We start from the raw sequence: 16,646 nt of genomic DNA on the forward strand, positions 1-16,646 counted from the left end.
ACTACTGAGAGTCCGGGTGCACCTTTGACTCGGGGCTCCGGTGCACTGCACCATCTAGATCTATTATAGCTACACCATTAGCTCGCCTAATAATTTTACTGTCTAGACTCGTATAACATCAATTCTGGAAATAGTCATTTCAATATAGTTTTTTTAACTCATCAATTTAAGACATGTAAAAAATATTTCGTGAAAAGGAAGAATTGTTTTACTATTTACAAAATGGCAGCCATTGACATGTTTGACAATTACTTTTGCTCCATTTTGTTTTATTAAAATTAACACATTATTTTAAAGTGCAAAACTTGTTAACTGTCACTCGGAACTCTTTGAAGACTGTCCAAATCGTCGCTCATATGTACCGCAACTATAAGGAGATGAAATTTGATACATTATATTTTTTAAAGAGCACGGGCAGCGGCGTGTCTCGACAGGCGTCACAAACTTCCCTTCTGGAACAGTTTGCTTACCAAGCTAAGGAGTTAGTAAGGGAGACGACACGACAAAGCAGTCAAGAAGGACTACTAGCTCACATGGATAAGGTAAATCCTAAAATAATATCAAATTTAAAATTATTTTATTATCAATTAGGTATTATAATAATATTTTTGGTGTATATGCACATAAAAGCGGAAGAAAGAAAAAAGTAGCGACGATGAAGAAAAGAAACTATTTGCGCCTTTTGGTCAGGTATTCACTCTGAAATGATTAAAATTATAATGCATTTGTCACAGTAGTCAAACACGGTTTCTGCTAATCAAATACATAAAAGTGACAGGTTTAAACTAAATCTAGACGTAAAACATGATTCTGTCATTTTGCATGTTAATAAAAGTGGTATTACTACATTTAACCACTGATTTAGTTTAAACTCTGGTTAGTTGTGTGGATGCAATGACATTAAATTATACTTTTAGACTGTATTTAGTTCAAAATGCCATGAAATAGTAAGTTTAAGCTTAGAGAATATGTAAACATTGCTAGATATTTAGTTAAAAAATGTAATAACGCGTCACCGCGTAGTGGAAATAGAAAATTATATTAACAAAAGACCATACATTTATGTTGGTTCATCGCATTCAATTAATCATTATGGACTTAGATAATTTACTATTATATTCACCAAACACTAGGCAACGCTAATTGTGACACTATTTTCATATATTACAACTCTCAAACCTTACTGTTTGCGGCCTCGTAAAAAAAAATTAAATAGACAACACAGCATAATAATTTGTATACAGCACTTTTCTGGCAATAATTCAAGTTTGATTAAATCAAAAATCACAATCATAACAAATATTCACAGAATTTTACAAATTCATATTAAAATGCACTAATGTATTTCACTTACACCAATGAGTGGCTACAAATTGTCTTTCTTAAGAATTTGATGGCGCTTCGCCAAATTAAAAAGTGCTACTGAAAAAAAGCAACTTAATTTGTTCTCATAGTTAAAAAAAACCTTTTAGTTGACTCTGCACGCCAAGAAAGCAGCGGAAGAAGCCTCAAAGAGCATGCAAGAAGCTTCCAAGTCTGCATTAGAAGCTAGTAAGACAGCGACTGCCGTCAGTAAAAATACATTTGAAGATTTGACTTATGTGGGGAAGTCTACATTTGGCGACCTTACCAAGAGCGCAAAAGAGGTTGTCGCGAAAAAAGGATTACTTATAAAGGCAAGGGCCATATTTATTTTCAAAATGCATTCATTATTAATTATCTGATTGTGAGTTATTTATTCATTTTTTCTATCCGGCTATTATAATTAAAACCACATTTACAGTCATAGTAGAACGGTATCACCAATAGGACAATGACAATGGGTTTCATATTTCATAATTAACTACAGGGTGAAAGCCAAGACTCGACTGGCAGTAACGCTGGCCGGCGAGACTCCACTGCGCTTCAGACTACCAACCTGCTAACAGCGACCCATCGCGACTTCTTCTCGAATATCAGTTCAGATCTGAATGGTTTGGCTGCTTCCACATCGAGTATGTTCAGCGATTTCTTCGGATCTAAAGGTAAATAATTTAAAAAAGTCGTCGAATCGCTTAACTCTGTGTGATTTTTAGTAGATCCTTTTCAAAACTACCAAGGTTTCTATAAATTTTTTGCTAATTTTTTTATACATAAAATGGTCAAGATCGAAACCAAACAGGACGTTCACAAAAACAGTGACGCAAGCTAAAGCTAATCCCACTTATATTATAATTATTAGAATTTGCCTAGAATATGTTTGGATGTTTCTTAAGTAGTTACGCAAAAATAGATTGATGATATTTGGCATTCGGATAAATCAATCTCTCAAAACATACGGGATAGATTTTTGTTTACCATTTAAGAAATAGCACAGTAGGTAGGGTGTGTTATTGTGAGCGTGCCGCGGCGGTTGCAGGCAAGCAGCCGGCGGGCGGGCGCGCGGCGGTGGGCGTGGCGTCGTTCGGGCCGTTCAGCGCGGGCGCGCGCGCGGGCGGCGGGCGCGGGCTGGTGGCGCGCTCGCCGCTCGTCCGCCACGCGCCGCCGCACCCGCCGCCGCCCGCGCACCACGCGCACGCGCCCGACGCCGACAACCAGGCCTTCCTCAACGTGGTCAGGCACCTTACCATTATATTACTCTTCAATTTGCACCATATTATAACAAACTGTGTATACCCCACCATAGTGACGTAATGTGTCGCGTTCCGGAATAAGCTTGAATATATCCGGTATTAAATAAACCGCCATAATTGTGTCGACCGGCACCGGTGATCATGTCTCGACAGTCAACACTGTAGATCTGGACCCTATACAACTTACCATCAAGGCAGTGCATGTCACTTTGCCGTGCGTATAGAAAAAACAAAATGGGTTTTTACTTTATTCAACATGGTGTCATACTTCGATCGTCCATTAACAAACAAAGGTCACCATTTTTATAACACACAACAGCATTTATGTTGCATTCGTGAACACTAATGTTTTGTAAAGACCCCGACTTTTTTCACCATAACTAACTAGCACCTGAACCTTTCTTTCGCCTCTTGTCTCATTATAGTAACAGTTCCACTCAAATGAATAGGTTATCATAATGTCTATATTATTGTAAAATCCTCTAGTTGGTACAACACGTGCTTGAAGGGGAAGGCGTCGGCTGGTTGAAGCTGAACCGGCTCAAAAAGCTAATGGAAGACGAGTCCTATAGGAACATGGTGCTTAGTAAACTAAACAGAAACTTCAACAGGAAGTCAACGCCTTGCGATAAAGTTGACGACGTGGTAAGCCGTTGTATCCATGATATTCCTTGGCAAAAAATAAATGCTTTACGAGTAAAAAATAAAGTCATAAGTTATAACTAACTGAACTTGTTGGTAACAGTACATCTAACTTAGTAAGTTAGTAACGGTACCAATATCTGAGAAATAGATGTCTTACTTTAAAATGAATGACAATAACCGTTTTTAGTTTATAAGTAAAGCGGTATGGAAAGGAATGCTGAAAGTTCTTCAAGCGGTCATACATGGCCTCGAGCATACGTATTCGAACTTCGGCCTTGGTGGGATGGCGTCCGTGTTCCAACTGGCGGAGATGGCGCACACGCACTACTGGAGCAAGGAGTTCGCTGGCCTGGAGCATGGTGGCATGGCCGGTTCGGCATTGACGGAACATTATGCCCGCCAAGATCTTGAGACGCCATCTTCATCGCCATCATCGCGTAAGAGTTCTCAAACAGGTAAATAAAATGAAATAATTTGGACAGTGTCGTACAAAAATGACCCAACCCACAAATTATAGTTGGAAACCATGCTTCAATAGGACTAGTTGTGGTTTGAATATATTCTGTACAACACGGTACATTTTAGATTGGATAAAATAAACCGGCAACATATCTTAAATATTTTTTGTTGTTGTAGATGTGCCAATTGTGAACTATCCTGAGATGGACTCCTCAGAGGCACAAAGCACCACCGAAATGTTCAAAGATATGCTGAACCAAAAGAGAAATCTGCTCTTTAGTAAGCTGACTTCGTTCGATTCAGACGTGAGTGCCGCGGTAATGTAAAACCAAATTCGTAACTTGGTCCATATATCTAACAATAAAATTGCATGATACAGGGGCGGATCTAGTTTTGCAATCATAATTGACAGCACCAAAAAATATTCCTTAAAAAATAGATCGTAAATGTGTTTTTGTTTATTTCACATTCTGGATCCAAACCTAACATAGAAACTTATTGTACGTATAAAAATTAATGTCGTATTAATATGTCGAAATATGTGTTCAATATGTAGTAAGTTCTTGTACATTCTTGAGCATGTAACTTATCATATTCATTTATTTTAACGTGACTAACATCTATTCGGAAGTACCTATATTCTAATTTCCTATATATTATTTAATCTCGTTGGGCGTTACCTGGACATCACTCTGCTCCTTTATTTTGTGGAAGTGTGAATTTCTCTGCTTTTATTTATGGTATATTGCTAACGGTATTTGGAGGCAAAATAATTGCTCTTAGGTTTCCTTACAATTATTTAAATTTTGTTATTACATAGTATAATTGAAAAGTAATTGAAGCGAATATTCTCAAATATTGTCTAGCATGAGCTCGATAGATAAATACGTTTAATTCGTTTCTAAGAATTTTAATTGTCTTTCAAATGACCGTGACGGGGCTTAGGTATCTAAATAGAAAGGCGCACAAGAAATTTATTCTGTATGGATCAATATAAAACACGCAGGTAATCGCTGTGAACGTCAGAGCTTCGCGTCCTGAGCCTTCAGCCGAAGCATGCGTAGACACGCTCCGTACGCAAACGAGCCTTAGAAAGCATGCAGGAACACTTTCATATTGAACCTGTTTCCCCTAATCGAGATGATTACAGGCGGGTTATATTTGAACATTTGATGACATCGTTTAACCATACGTTAAATTTTGGTGGATTATTATATCCCTTCCTTTCATAAAACATCACTTCTAGGAAAGCAGGTTGTAATCTAAGCACGCGACGTCGTAAAAAGGAATAGTAACGTTGTACAAAAGTTTTGACGAACACACTATTGGCTCCAAATTTTATTTTTTATAACTGGTTTTATTTGCAAAATTATAGCTTTTTCCAAATTACCAGGTTGTAACGCATTGAATTGATGGTCTTTTGTACAAAGTTATAAGAGAGCGAGTATAGGCGGGTTGTTTGTGTCGTGGCAGGCGGCGCCGTCGTCCGACTGCTCCGCCGACGAGAGCGGCTCCATAACCACCAACCGAGCCAATCTCTTCGACCACCGCGCCTCCTTTAAGTCCAACTTATCTGATACTGACGTCATGTTCCTCAATGTAAGTCTTAGTGCGTGTTGTGTGATCTCGCCTTTAGCTTTCTCTCCGCTTAAGCAGGCAAAAAATGGCCATCACCTATTAGAATACAAGTTATATCAAAATTTTACACAGGCTATTTGTCTCGAGTAGATGTGCATGTTGTGTTCATGAAGACATTACGCTTATAATTCTGGTACAATGTATTTATACTGTACGTATTATACCTTATATTATTAACAAGATGTTCCAACAACATACAACGATAGTGGATTACATAACTGCAAAGCCATCACCAAATTAAATTGGCACAGCACATTAGAATCAATGATTCATCTTAGTATTGGTTCCGAGAGTCCCTATGGTTGGCTGAAGCATAGGTCGTGTTCTGTAGGTGGGGCGCGGGCTTAGCGCTGCCAGTGGGAAGCCGCGTGCTTCGAGCGTGTTCTCTTCTAAGTCTTCATTAAGTGGATACCGACCTCCCGTCGGAGTGCCTGTCACTTCGCCATTAACGTCACCGGATACTGCAAGAACTTATCTTTATCAAGGACTTATTGGTAAATAATGAAATTTTCTGCTTCAGTATTTTATAATATAGGTTTTTTATTTAACTCAGTTGAGCGCAATAGTTACTAAAGATTATCTAAATTATATCTATTTCCGTTGAAATTTTAATCGTATGTGGTTTGTTAAAGGTAAAGAGAGATCAAATTTATGGGATCAAATGCAGTTCTGGGAGGATGCTTTCTTAGATGCTGTGAGCCAAGAGCGTGACATGATCGGTATGGATCAGGGTGCGAATGAAATGATGGAACGATACAAATGTCTCAGTGACACTGAGAGGAAGCGGCTCGAACACGAGGAGGACCGATTGCTGTCCACCGCACTGTACAATTTAACCGCCGCGATGGTACTCTTCGGTGTGGATGCCGATATAATACGGAACAAAGTTCGTCGCTTACTCGCCAAGAGTCACATCGGCCTTATATACAGCCAGGAAGTGAACCATCTTCTTGATGTTGTACATACACTGGTAAGTGAAGCTACACTTTCTCTAATAATTCAGTATGTATCGTATAGTCGGTTGTGGAGCGCGGGGCAGGGTTCTGCGGCTCGTGTGTGTAGTAGTATGGTGTGTGTCAGCGCGGCAACGAGACGGAGCTGAAGCCGCTGGGCTCGCGGCTGCTGCGGCGCGCCACGTTCACGGTGCACGAGCGCGACGCGGCGGGCGAGCTGCGCTTCATGGAGGTGCGCGACGACGGGCTCGTGCTGCGCTCCACGCAAGGTAACGCCGTGGGTTCCTGCTACTTGCTTCCTTATCGAGAACGCCTCTTGGAAGCGTACGCTCCGTAGCGTAAGAGATGAGTCGCTACGCAGTTTGACGCACCGCTTTTGGCTAACAGCCATTAATAGTACCAAACTTTGTCTTTAAGCGGGTCTCAAGAAAAAACAAAACAAAGGATGTCAAACAAAAACTATATTCTGATAATTATATACTGATACATTTTCACTGAAAAGTATAATAATGTTTTTCTATCCTTCTACACTTTTTTTTTATTATAATGTTTGAAGGTTCTGTGGCGGAACAATTTGTATAAACCCACTCGCCAACAACTGTGACAACGATGTGGCGTTGTACCACAGTTTCAAATATAAATAAATAGTGTCTCAACGATTACTTACAAACTGTGTGTTAAATCAATAATAATACTTTCCAGGCACTATCGTGGAAAGATGGTGGTACGAGCGGCTGGTGAACATGACTTACAGTCCGAAGATACGGGTCTTGTGTCTGTGGAGGAAGAACGGCGGTCAAACACAACTACATAAATATTACACTAAGAAGGTGGGAGCTATAGGTTATTCAAAGTTGAATTAGGAGTTCAAATACTTTTTCGAAGTAAACTCTTACACCGCTGAATGGATTTGGATAAAATATAAGATACTGATAGATCATCTTACACTATCATACTTATAAGCCACTCTCCAAAAAAGTACACTACTTTTATTACACGAAAGACTCTTCTCGACTATGTCTTGAATAAACACAGGCTATATTTTATTTAAGTTATTTGTCTCCGTCCAGGGACAAATAAAATTTTGTAATCTGGTTTTTTAAGTGAATTGCGCTGGCGTCGTACAAATGGTGCTATGTATCAGTACAGTGATTTAGGAAATTTGGTAGCAAGTAGGAAATAATAACATTCAAAGTAATGATTCCTTTAGACAAGACTTTTCTTTTATGTAAAATACGTTAGAATTGCAATAGCTATACCTTTAGTCATATCCCTGGTAATAAATCACTTTTATCATGTTATAAGGTCATTAATTATAATTCCAGTGCAAAGCTCTGTACTACTGCATTAAAGAGGCGATGGAGAAGAGCGGCCGGCGGCAGGACGCGGCCGAGCTGGGAGGCGAGTTCCCCATACAAGACTGCGCTACAGGCGAGGGTGGTCTTATACAGGTACACATAAAAGGATGACCAAGTCCTGACCAATTAAACTATAACGGTATTTTAATATATTTTGTATTTATATCTCCTTTTAGAAAAAAAAAAAGATACCGTCGACGCACGAAATATTAAAGCCAAAGAACCCTATCGGTTTCCCTTGATTACACTTACCTACATAAGTATAATTCAAACTACATCACGTCTTATGTAAAATATTACATTATACATAACTTAGTAGGTCTCTCATATGTGAGAGTCCGCCTGGGTAGGTACCACCGCAATATCTATTTATGCCGCCAAGAAGCAGTGTGTAATGTTGTGTTCCGGTTTGAAAGACATTGTAGCCAGTGTAACTGTTGGACATAATGAGACTTAATATCTCATGTCGCAGGATAGCGAGCGTAGTAGAATACTAAACAATACTTAATAATTAAAGATGTTGGATGGTGTTTCTACTGTTTATGGGCGGTCGTATAGCTTACCATCAGGCGAACGGTAAGCTCGTCTCGTCATTCAAAGAAATAAAAAAAAACCCTGTGTTAAATTCCGGTAACCTTCGTATACCGGCAAGCTATGATATTCTGCCCGTTTTTTCGTTGAAAACCCTAATAAATTTTAGGTGTTCACATAAACCACCAATTTGCTTTTTACAATTTTGAACAATTAAATCATTCTAAATGTTAATATAACCCCTTCGTATTGAAACTTTAGTAATCTTCCATGTTACCTTATCTTTGTGGAATTTAATGATAGTAGTCATATTGCAGAAAGAATTTGGCCATATTTTTGTCAACATTCTTTGAGAGATATACTTTATCGCCAAGGAGTAGTACTCTAATTACGTTGTTTGATAGTCATAAACACTATTATGTACTTACAACTCTTTAAAAAATCGCAATTTTATGCAGGTCTATTAAAACAAATTCATAATATATTGACATAATTTTCAAGGTGTGCATGGAAGGCGTTGGTCTCCTTTTTCACCACAGCAAGGTATGTTAATTTTATTCACTTTTCATCATACCACTTTATTGTCAGCTTATTTATGTTATTTAAATGAATCTACATCGACAATGAGATACCAAAACCCTAGAGAACCAATGAATGGTCGCAAGAACTCTCGGGTTGTTTTGGTATGGTCATAAATGTGAAACCAGGTAAGGGTATTTTGTCAGTGTAACGCTTAATTTGAAAAGTCTCGATCCAGTTGAATGATAATGTTGACTCGTAGAATGTCGTACAGAAAGCCTTGTATGACAATCTATATGAGGATGCAGCGTCCAAGCTGTGCAGCGCTTTATTGTCTCAGTATTGTATCAGTGCCGTTAGCGCATAATTATGTTCCTAACGTCTACGAAGCTTTCTTATCCAAAATGATTAAGTACTTAAATTATACAGGCACAAGGAATAAACTCAATTAACTAGTAGTGTCAATTAAATCAGTCAGTTCTTATGACTGCATGATAAATTTGATTAGTCGAATCCCAAGATCAGTTTGACCTTTATAATAGTTTGTGTATTTGAAATCTTGTTAAAACATTAACCGGACGCAAGGACCACTCAAACTTTCCTATTTCGATTTCTCATATATTTTTATTTTATTTACGTGTTATGAATTCTCAATATTAATATTTATAACCTATTTATTATAGATTCGGGTAATTTTGCATTTTCCTATAATACATATTAATAAATATAGCTTATTGCGGCAGGTGAAAACCCAATATTTTCGCCCTTAAACATTTTCTCCATTAATGAGTCGATGTAATAGTTTAGATCTCTACATGTAAGGTTAACTGTTGTCCATCCGAACACGTTACTCATACGAGTTGTGCATGTGCTATTGTCTGCCTCCCCGTATCCGCTGGAGTGCGCGGGCCAGTAGCCGGGCCGCTAGCCGGGTCGCTAGCCGGGCCGCTAGTGGCCTGGCCACTAGTCGGGCCACTGGCCGGGCCACTAGCCGGGCCACTAGCCGGGCCGCTAGCCGGGGAGCTCCGGCGGGAACTTTTGAGATGGTCCTTGACACGCGCTCGGCCGCCCTCAACTAATCTCTTGTTTTTGTCTGTTCATCTCTCCCCGGACACGCCGAACCCGCGCCGCTGCGCTAAAGGATTTCGAGGTACACAGTGGTTCATTGACTAGTAATGGCTGGCTCTTACGATGATCGACCTTTATGATCCGAGTCACGGTCTCCGTGATGCGCGCGATCAGCGATGATCGTTCGAGGTCGTAGGGCTTTACTTGTAGTTTTGAGGCTTTCAGATTGTTTTTAGCCGTTGTTAGCGTTGTATTAGTTCTCCCGAGTGCGGCGAGCGCCGACGCGCGCGGTCGTGCATGCACATAGACGCCCTTTGTTCATTGTCTGTTACATCACGCACCCGACAGCTTGCATTCGTATCGTGGATCGTCCGGCGAGCGGTCTCGATATTTCGCTCTGGTACATCGTGCAGAGGGTTAGTTCGTTGGTCCCCTATCACCCGGAACCCGAGCTCGCGGACGCGAGACACGAGGTCAGTCGTAGAGCATTCGCCATCTCACAAGTTCTGGTGCGGCCGGGCCCGCCCGCACCCCGCACGTCCCCGTCCCTACACCCGCACGAGCGCTCTGACCTCGCCTGTTGCACTCCCGCCCCTGCCCTCTGTTCCTCGCCCTGCTCTTTGCTCTGTGTTTACATCTCTGAACACTACGTACGCCAGATGCTTATGATTCCTCGGAGCCGTGGACATTTCTGGTTCTTGCATTTGCTTTTTTCACTTGTTGTCCCGTCTGAAGCGATATCTGCCCTTGCTGGACATTAAAAAGACGGTCTAAAAGATACAAGTGAAGAATAATATTTAAAGTATCAGAGAATCCACGTACGAACGGCATGATAACTGGGTTGGTAACGATACTCGATGCACTAACGGGCTTCAAGATATGTTAGTGAATCGATATCTTGTAGTTCTTGCTCTACGCTGCTATAATGTACAATAGCATGCATGTTACCATGTCTTTTCTGTAGACCTGTATTTTTATTGTAATATTCTTAGCCTAAGGTAATCTTATCTCATATTTGTGCCAGTATACAGATAGACCTATAATAAATTCATATATTATTCATTTTGTTATGATCACGTTTTATTTTGCCCACTCGATTGCATGAGTTTAGGTATTTATAGTAAAATTCTATAACGTTTATGCACTTTATAAAATCTAATAGTTAGCCGGAAATATATTTTAACGGTGCGCTTAATTACCTTTACTAGCCATAGTTAAGTCAACTAAAGGCTGACTTATTTACCTGTAATAAGGGTACCTATTCGCCAGTCATTATTGCCTGGAAAAATACGACAAACAAAAGCATTCAATATTTCAATTAGATAATATGAAACTGCAATTTGAGCTGTAGCCCTGTTTAATACTTAAGATTCATTGCAGTGCGTGTAGGCATATCTTTCTGTTGCCTGAATGCGAACAGGAACGCTTTTTTGTGGCTGTCCTTATTCTATTAACATGGAAGGTGGTGAAAACTTAATTTAATACCAACGTAAGACGCACTAGAATCACTATATCACGTAACGATATTTACAATGTTACATCGGCACCATTATTGTTAGGTTAGTATCTAACAATTTTATTAGTATAAAAAATGTAAGATATTATTTTAAGCGCACAACATGTATGTTCTCGACTCAAAGTTTATTTTTTTTATATATTACAGTTCTTCGTGCGGCTCGACCACATACGGAAGTGCTTCACACAGAACGGCGGTATCTTCGTTTTAGAAGAATTCAGTGAGTATAAATTTTTGTATTCTATTTTTAAAATATATTTCAATATTTTTTTCTTCATGCATCAATTCAATCACTCTCGAGGCGATTCGAAGTCAACTATTTGTTATGCCGGTATCGAATACTACTTGTATCACCTTGTAGCATGTAACTGTAACTGATAACAATGCACATTATGTATATGCGAAAATTAAAGATAATGTAAAGAATACTATTCTCATTAAATTTGGTCATGAAATAGTATGACCCGGGATAAAATGTGGCGTTATATCCTTCCCTGGGTCTCAAAACTATTTCCATACAAAATTACATCAAAATCCGTTTAGTAGTTTTTGAGTTTATCGCGGTGGGGAACTTTGTTTTATAATAATTTTTTTAGAACATTTGATATTCTTGAAACAATTTGAATTGTACCAATAATATTCGTTTGTTGCCCACAGATCCAAAAACAAGACAAATAATTCAACGAAAGTACAAATCAATAATGGTAAGTAGAAAGTATTGTTACTGCACGACTACAACTATGTGCTTACGTATGCAGTTACGCTACGTTACGTTGTTCATTGACGTTTGTTTTATGTTATAGGCAGAGAAAGTAGTGTTTGATCTGCACCGTTTCTTCTCCATATGGCTTTCTCGATACTATGTCGTGACAAATGGATCAGAATTCAATCACGTACCTTCCGTTTTATAGCCCCTTGCTCACACGTGTATGTACATTTTCCGTTTTCTTTTGCACATTTCTTGCTATCTTGCTCACACATTTAATTTAATTATATTTTCGTCATTAAAAGGAGAATGGGTAAGTTGGTCTCCCTACTCAATACTTTCATTATTAGGATTCGTAGTCTGCTAAAATACCTGCTATAAGTTATTTTTAATTCGCATTAAATAAACGAGACTGGTTATCTACGTAACTGACCTGAGCGTTTAGTAAGTAAAGCAAGGTATTATACATAATATACTATAGCCATTGTCCAATACCCATTCTCCTTAATTCTATTATTACTTTGTTTTACAAATCATTAAGTGTAAAATAGACATTAAAAATCATACTATGGCTTAATTACAAGAAACATTCGAGTTTTAAATATTTTAAATCTATTTAACGGCCTCATGTTTAAAATATTTTCAATTAACATAATGATAATTTTTACTTTAAACATTCATTGGAAAGAATTGCACGTACCTATACGTTAAAATTGCAGGCGGACCAAATATGTTACGCGGTCCTGTGCGTGTTCTCGTATTTCGCGGCGGGACAGGAACAGAAGAAGGCGATACTGGAGCAGGCGGCGCGCGTGCCGCCCGCGCCCCTCGCCCCCGCGCCCCTCCCGCCGCACCGCCCGCCGCACGCGCCCGCGCAGGTGAGCCCCTCGCACACTGCTCGCCGCCGCCTGTGAAACTGCAGTGCTAAGAATATGTTGGTATGTTGCCGACCTTGAAGCTGACGAATATTCAACGAGTAGACGGAACGACCGATTTGTTGGATATCCTGCTCTTATACATATCTTGCTCTTATATATATCCCAAGGACTTTTTTCATATATATCTAATACTGTAAATACCTGCGTATCGGTAAATCAATATGAGTTCATAAATATAAGGATTTTATCACGAGATCATTTTTCTGACTTGTACCATTAGAATTTGGTTCATGCTAGGATTTACTAATAACGGTTGGTACATTTGTACTAAACAATGAATTTATTTATAATTTTATATAATTACCTGTTAGTTAGGCTGTTATGATGCGCCGACGTACTACTTTCGACATAACTAAAATAAAACCTCAAAATGTATCTACCTACCTGCGCAAGTTCAAATATTTATTTCTGGCGTGAATGTTTGCAAATCACAAACCAACTTAACAACCTTATTATTACTGCAACATAACATTTGAAATAACAAAACACACCGTCTGTGTTTATAGTTTACATTACAGAATCTTTGGAATACCAAAAACTTGTGATTTATCGAATGGATGTGATGTTAAAGTTCGAACTGAAATATGATCACAAAAGATTTCCAACTTTTCGAATTTAGAGTGGAGTAGTAAATTTTAGCTTTGCCATAATAGTTCGAGGTTTACAGTAACACATATCTGTTAGTGTTTTGACAAGTTTGGCGACAGCCTTAAAATTGCTAAGCTTCTTGTTGACTCTAAGTTTGCATCAACGTGCTTTGAAATAAAACCCTGAAATGATTTTTTAAGCATAATCGAAAGTCCTTTTAAGACATCGTGGTAAGTAAGTTTAGTTCCCATTCTTAACCGTTATGTTTTAGCTAAGGCATAGTTATATTATATAGGTACTTATACTTAACCAACGAATTCTTCGTTTATTAGGCGGAAAAGAGTCCATCGGATGTCGGAAGCAACGCGAAATCCACCATGGCGGAGGCAAGTGAGCGTCGGGTGTCGCGTGATTTGGCACCTGCTGCGGAGCCGTCGGTGCGGCCCGCAGCGGCGACGGCGGCGGGAAGTGCAGCGGTGCCGGCGGGCGCAGGGGCGGCGGCGAGGGGCGGCGCGGCGGCCGGCCTGCACCGCGCCGCCAGCGCCCCGCCGCGCCGCCCGCCGCCCCCCGCGCCGCCCGCCGCCGCCGCCGCCGCCGCCGCCGCCCCGCACCCGCGAGTCACGCGGGCGCTCTCCACTGCCGCCCCTTCGCGACCCCCCGATCCGCCTGTTGTTAGTACGATTGCTGAATATTCCCCAACCTTACTGTTACTCACCACGCAATATTATTTCAGTAATCAAGTCACTTCGTACAAATCATGTTAAAAATAATTCCCAAAAGTGTTGCACGACCTAAAACGGATGAATTATTTGGTATTCTTCTAATGCAGCTAGTCACGGTCACCTAAAAAATAATAAACGCCGTTCGCCAAATTGTATTTATAGATTTTAAAACATTATAAATTACAGATTCCGCCGAGGACTGGAACATCAGGTCAACGCCCCACTGGGCCACCACCCGCCCTGCCCCCTCGACAACTTTCAGCGGGCGCTGATTTTAGTTCATCGAGGTATATATTTAAAAAAAATCTCAAATAAATGAGTTCCACTACTTTGCCACGTTATATTTTTTTTATTGATATTTTGAACTTCTTCTTCTAAATTAATTATAATTAGTCGGCTGGAAAGAAACAATATAACTCCGTCCCTGTAAACTAAAAAATTATACTAGATAATTAGAACAGACTTTTAAATATAATTACTAATTAGGACGAGGCCATGCTTGTATTATAAATAAGTATTTAGTAGTATTATTACGTTTGATTTATGTGTAAAAATGTTTTGTGTAAAGGGCGGCGGGCAGTACGCCGCGGCGCCAAGCGTCATCCGGCGCTCCGTTCTCTGCCAACCCGTTCACTTCTCCGCGCCATGCAGAGTTTGTCATCCCACAACGGAACAATATTCGCCGCTCCTCTACGACCGACCGAAATTGATGTTTTTTATATCTCGCTTTAAAACGATTTTATTATTTATACCCAAATGTAATACAAATGTGTCTATTAAAACTTGTCACCTTATTGGTCTTATAGCAGCTTATTTGCGCTATGAAACCAGTGAGGTCCTGAGTTCGAACTTTTAAATGGGGCAAATTTTGTGTTCATCGATTCGAAATATACACATTAAATTCCTGAGATTAGAATGTGAGTCCAATATAGCGATAATCTTTCCCCTATCACTTGTTGAATGAAAATAAGTTCGCCGATTAGCGGGTGCACCACGTACACCTCGACCCAAATCCTCGGGGATATAGTTAGAAGCTTATGATACGTTCATTAAATTATTGGTGATCGATGTAAATGCTTTAAATGTCAATACATATGGATAGTTCCCCCGTGATAGATTTGAATAAAATACGAAAGTTTGGAATTAAATCGCCTTTTACGAGTTATATCCAAAGAAAGCAAGTACATCGTACTACTGCCGTTTGCTGCTGTCAAATAATCAAACGAAGCGGCAGTTTTTTTTATATAGTTATTACCTATAACTTCAGCTACGAAATGGTTAATGTAGCCGTGATCGAAACAAAAAGCATAAGTAAGTGCCGACAATATAAAATCAAGAAGTAGATACACAGATGTATCGTAGAGTTGTTGACCAATTCAAAAATAGTGGCCATATTTATTTTTTTATATTTAAACGTCTGGATTCTGGAGCCATAGGGAATTCATTAGGTACACAATTTGATTTTGTTTTAGTATTTTATACATTATTGTGTTTCAACCATTTAGAAATGGTTCCTTTATCCGAACATTTAGGTGTTCTAAATTAAGCTACCATTTAAATTTCAATTTTAAGTTTACGAAATATAATGCTCCAATATTAGAGTTTACCAAGTAATTATTTCACGTCCTACAAAATCGAAATAGAAGCCTCGATATAATTATCTACTTTGAATTGTTAAATGATGACTTCTCAATCCATGCGCACACCGAACGTGCCCTCCCTTTTATTAGTCATTGTGATATTTTAGATTATGTTAGTAAAATATAATTACAATAGGTATTTTTTTATTCCATAAATTAAATTGCGTGAAGTGTTTAGCGCCTCGCTTCAAATTAACGAAATAATCTATTCATTATAAACATGACTGTTGTCTGACGAAATGAATCAAGTATATATTATGTACATTATAATGATTTACAAAAATATAAACGTCAGGGTTACCTAAATGTAGAATTAAAAGAAATATTTTATTGCAATATTAAATTAGTTACCTACAAGTGTGACTTTCATTTCTCATCGTGCATGTTCCTTGGTTCTGTTTTGAAATTCTTGCTTTATACCTACGTGGGAATACTTAAGCGACTCGCCTATCTTCAGTTTTATGTAAGGGGATTCTGTGTATCTTGTGTGGTAATTTACTTCAGATTTTACAATTACTGTCCAAATTCGGGGTTTAACTTCATATGCAACGGTAAAAGTAACGACGTGTGCTTTAACAAATTATAATTAGTGTTATTATTCTGTGTAATTATTATTCAGTATCTAACTCGCTATCAGGCTGTGTCTCTGAGGTGCACTACAGCCCAGTGCTCTATTGATTCCAAAGGCTTTGGGAGGGTGTAAATATGCTGGTTTCTACTAATGCGTGTTCAGTTAACGTTTCATCATGCCTA

At 39.1% G+C, this 16,646-nt stretch overlaps 1 protein-coding gene across 1 annotated transcript in view; it reads left to right on the forward strand.

Annotated features, from left to right (window-relative positions):
• Nucleotides 1-16,250, forward strand: part of LOC115448876 (MAP kinase-activating death domain protein) — a 30,278-nt gene extending 14,028 nt beyond the window's left edge. The window contains exons 19-41 of the mRNA XM_037441501.1: nt 408-542; nt 631-690; nt 1,473-1,676; nt 1,850-2,024; nt 2,399-2,592; nt 3,099-3,257; nt 3,445-3,712; nt 3,894-4,021; nt 5,190-5,315; nt 5,686-5,848; nt 5,987-6,324; nt 6,435-6,576; nt 7,010-7,137; nt 7,633-7,758; nt 8,698-8,739; nt 9,857-9,865; nt 11,447-11,519; nt 11,957-12,003; nt 12,725-12,883; nt 13,864-14,067; nt 14,101-14,202; nt 14,440-14,540; nt 14,822-16,250. Coding sequence (XP_037297398.1) covers nt 408-542; nt 631-690; nt 1,473-1,676; nt 1,850-2,024; nt 2,399-2,592; nt 3,099-3,257; nt 3,445-3,712; nt 3,894-4,021; nt 5,190-5,315; nt 5,686-5,848; nt 5,987-6,324; nt 6,435-6,576; nt 7,010-7,137; nt 7,633-7,758; nt 8,698-8,739; nt 9,857-9,865; nt 11,447-11,519; nt 11,957-12,003; nt 12,725-12,883; nt 13,864-14,067; nt 14,101-14,202; nt 14,440-14,540; nt 14,822-14,963 — 3,225 coding nt within the window. The 3' untranslated portion in view covers nt 14,964-16,250. The remainder of the gene's footprint in view (nt 1-407; nt 543-630; nt 691-1,472; nt 1,677-1,849; nt 2,025-2,398; nt 2,593-3,098; nt 3,258-3,444; nt 3,713-3,893; nt 4,022-5,189; nt 5,316-5,685; nt 5,849-5,986; nt 6,325-6,434; nt 6,577-7,009; nt 7,138-7,632; nt 7,759-8,697; nt 8,740-9,856; nt 9,866-11,446; nt 11,520-11,956; nt 12,004-12,724; nt 12,884-13,863; nt 14,068-14,100; nt 14,203-14,439; nt 14,541-14,821) is intronic.
• The last annotated feature ends 396 nt before the right edge of the window (nt 16,251-16,646 follow it).

The sequence above is a fragment of the Manduca sexta genome, chromosome 22 (genome assembly GCF_014839805.1).
Source record: "Manduca sexta isolate Smith_Timp_Sample1 chromosome 22, JHU_Msex_v1.0, whole genome shotgun sequence".
Taxonomy (NCBI): Eukaryota; Metazoa; Arthropoda; class Insecta; order Lepidoptera; family Sphingidae; genus Manduca; species Manduca sexta.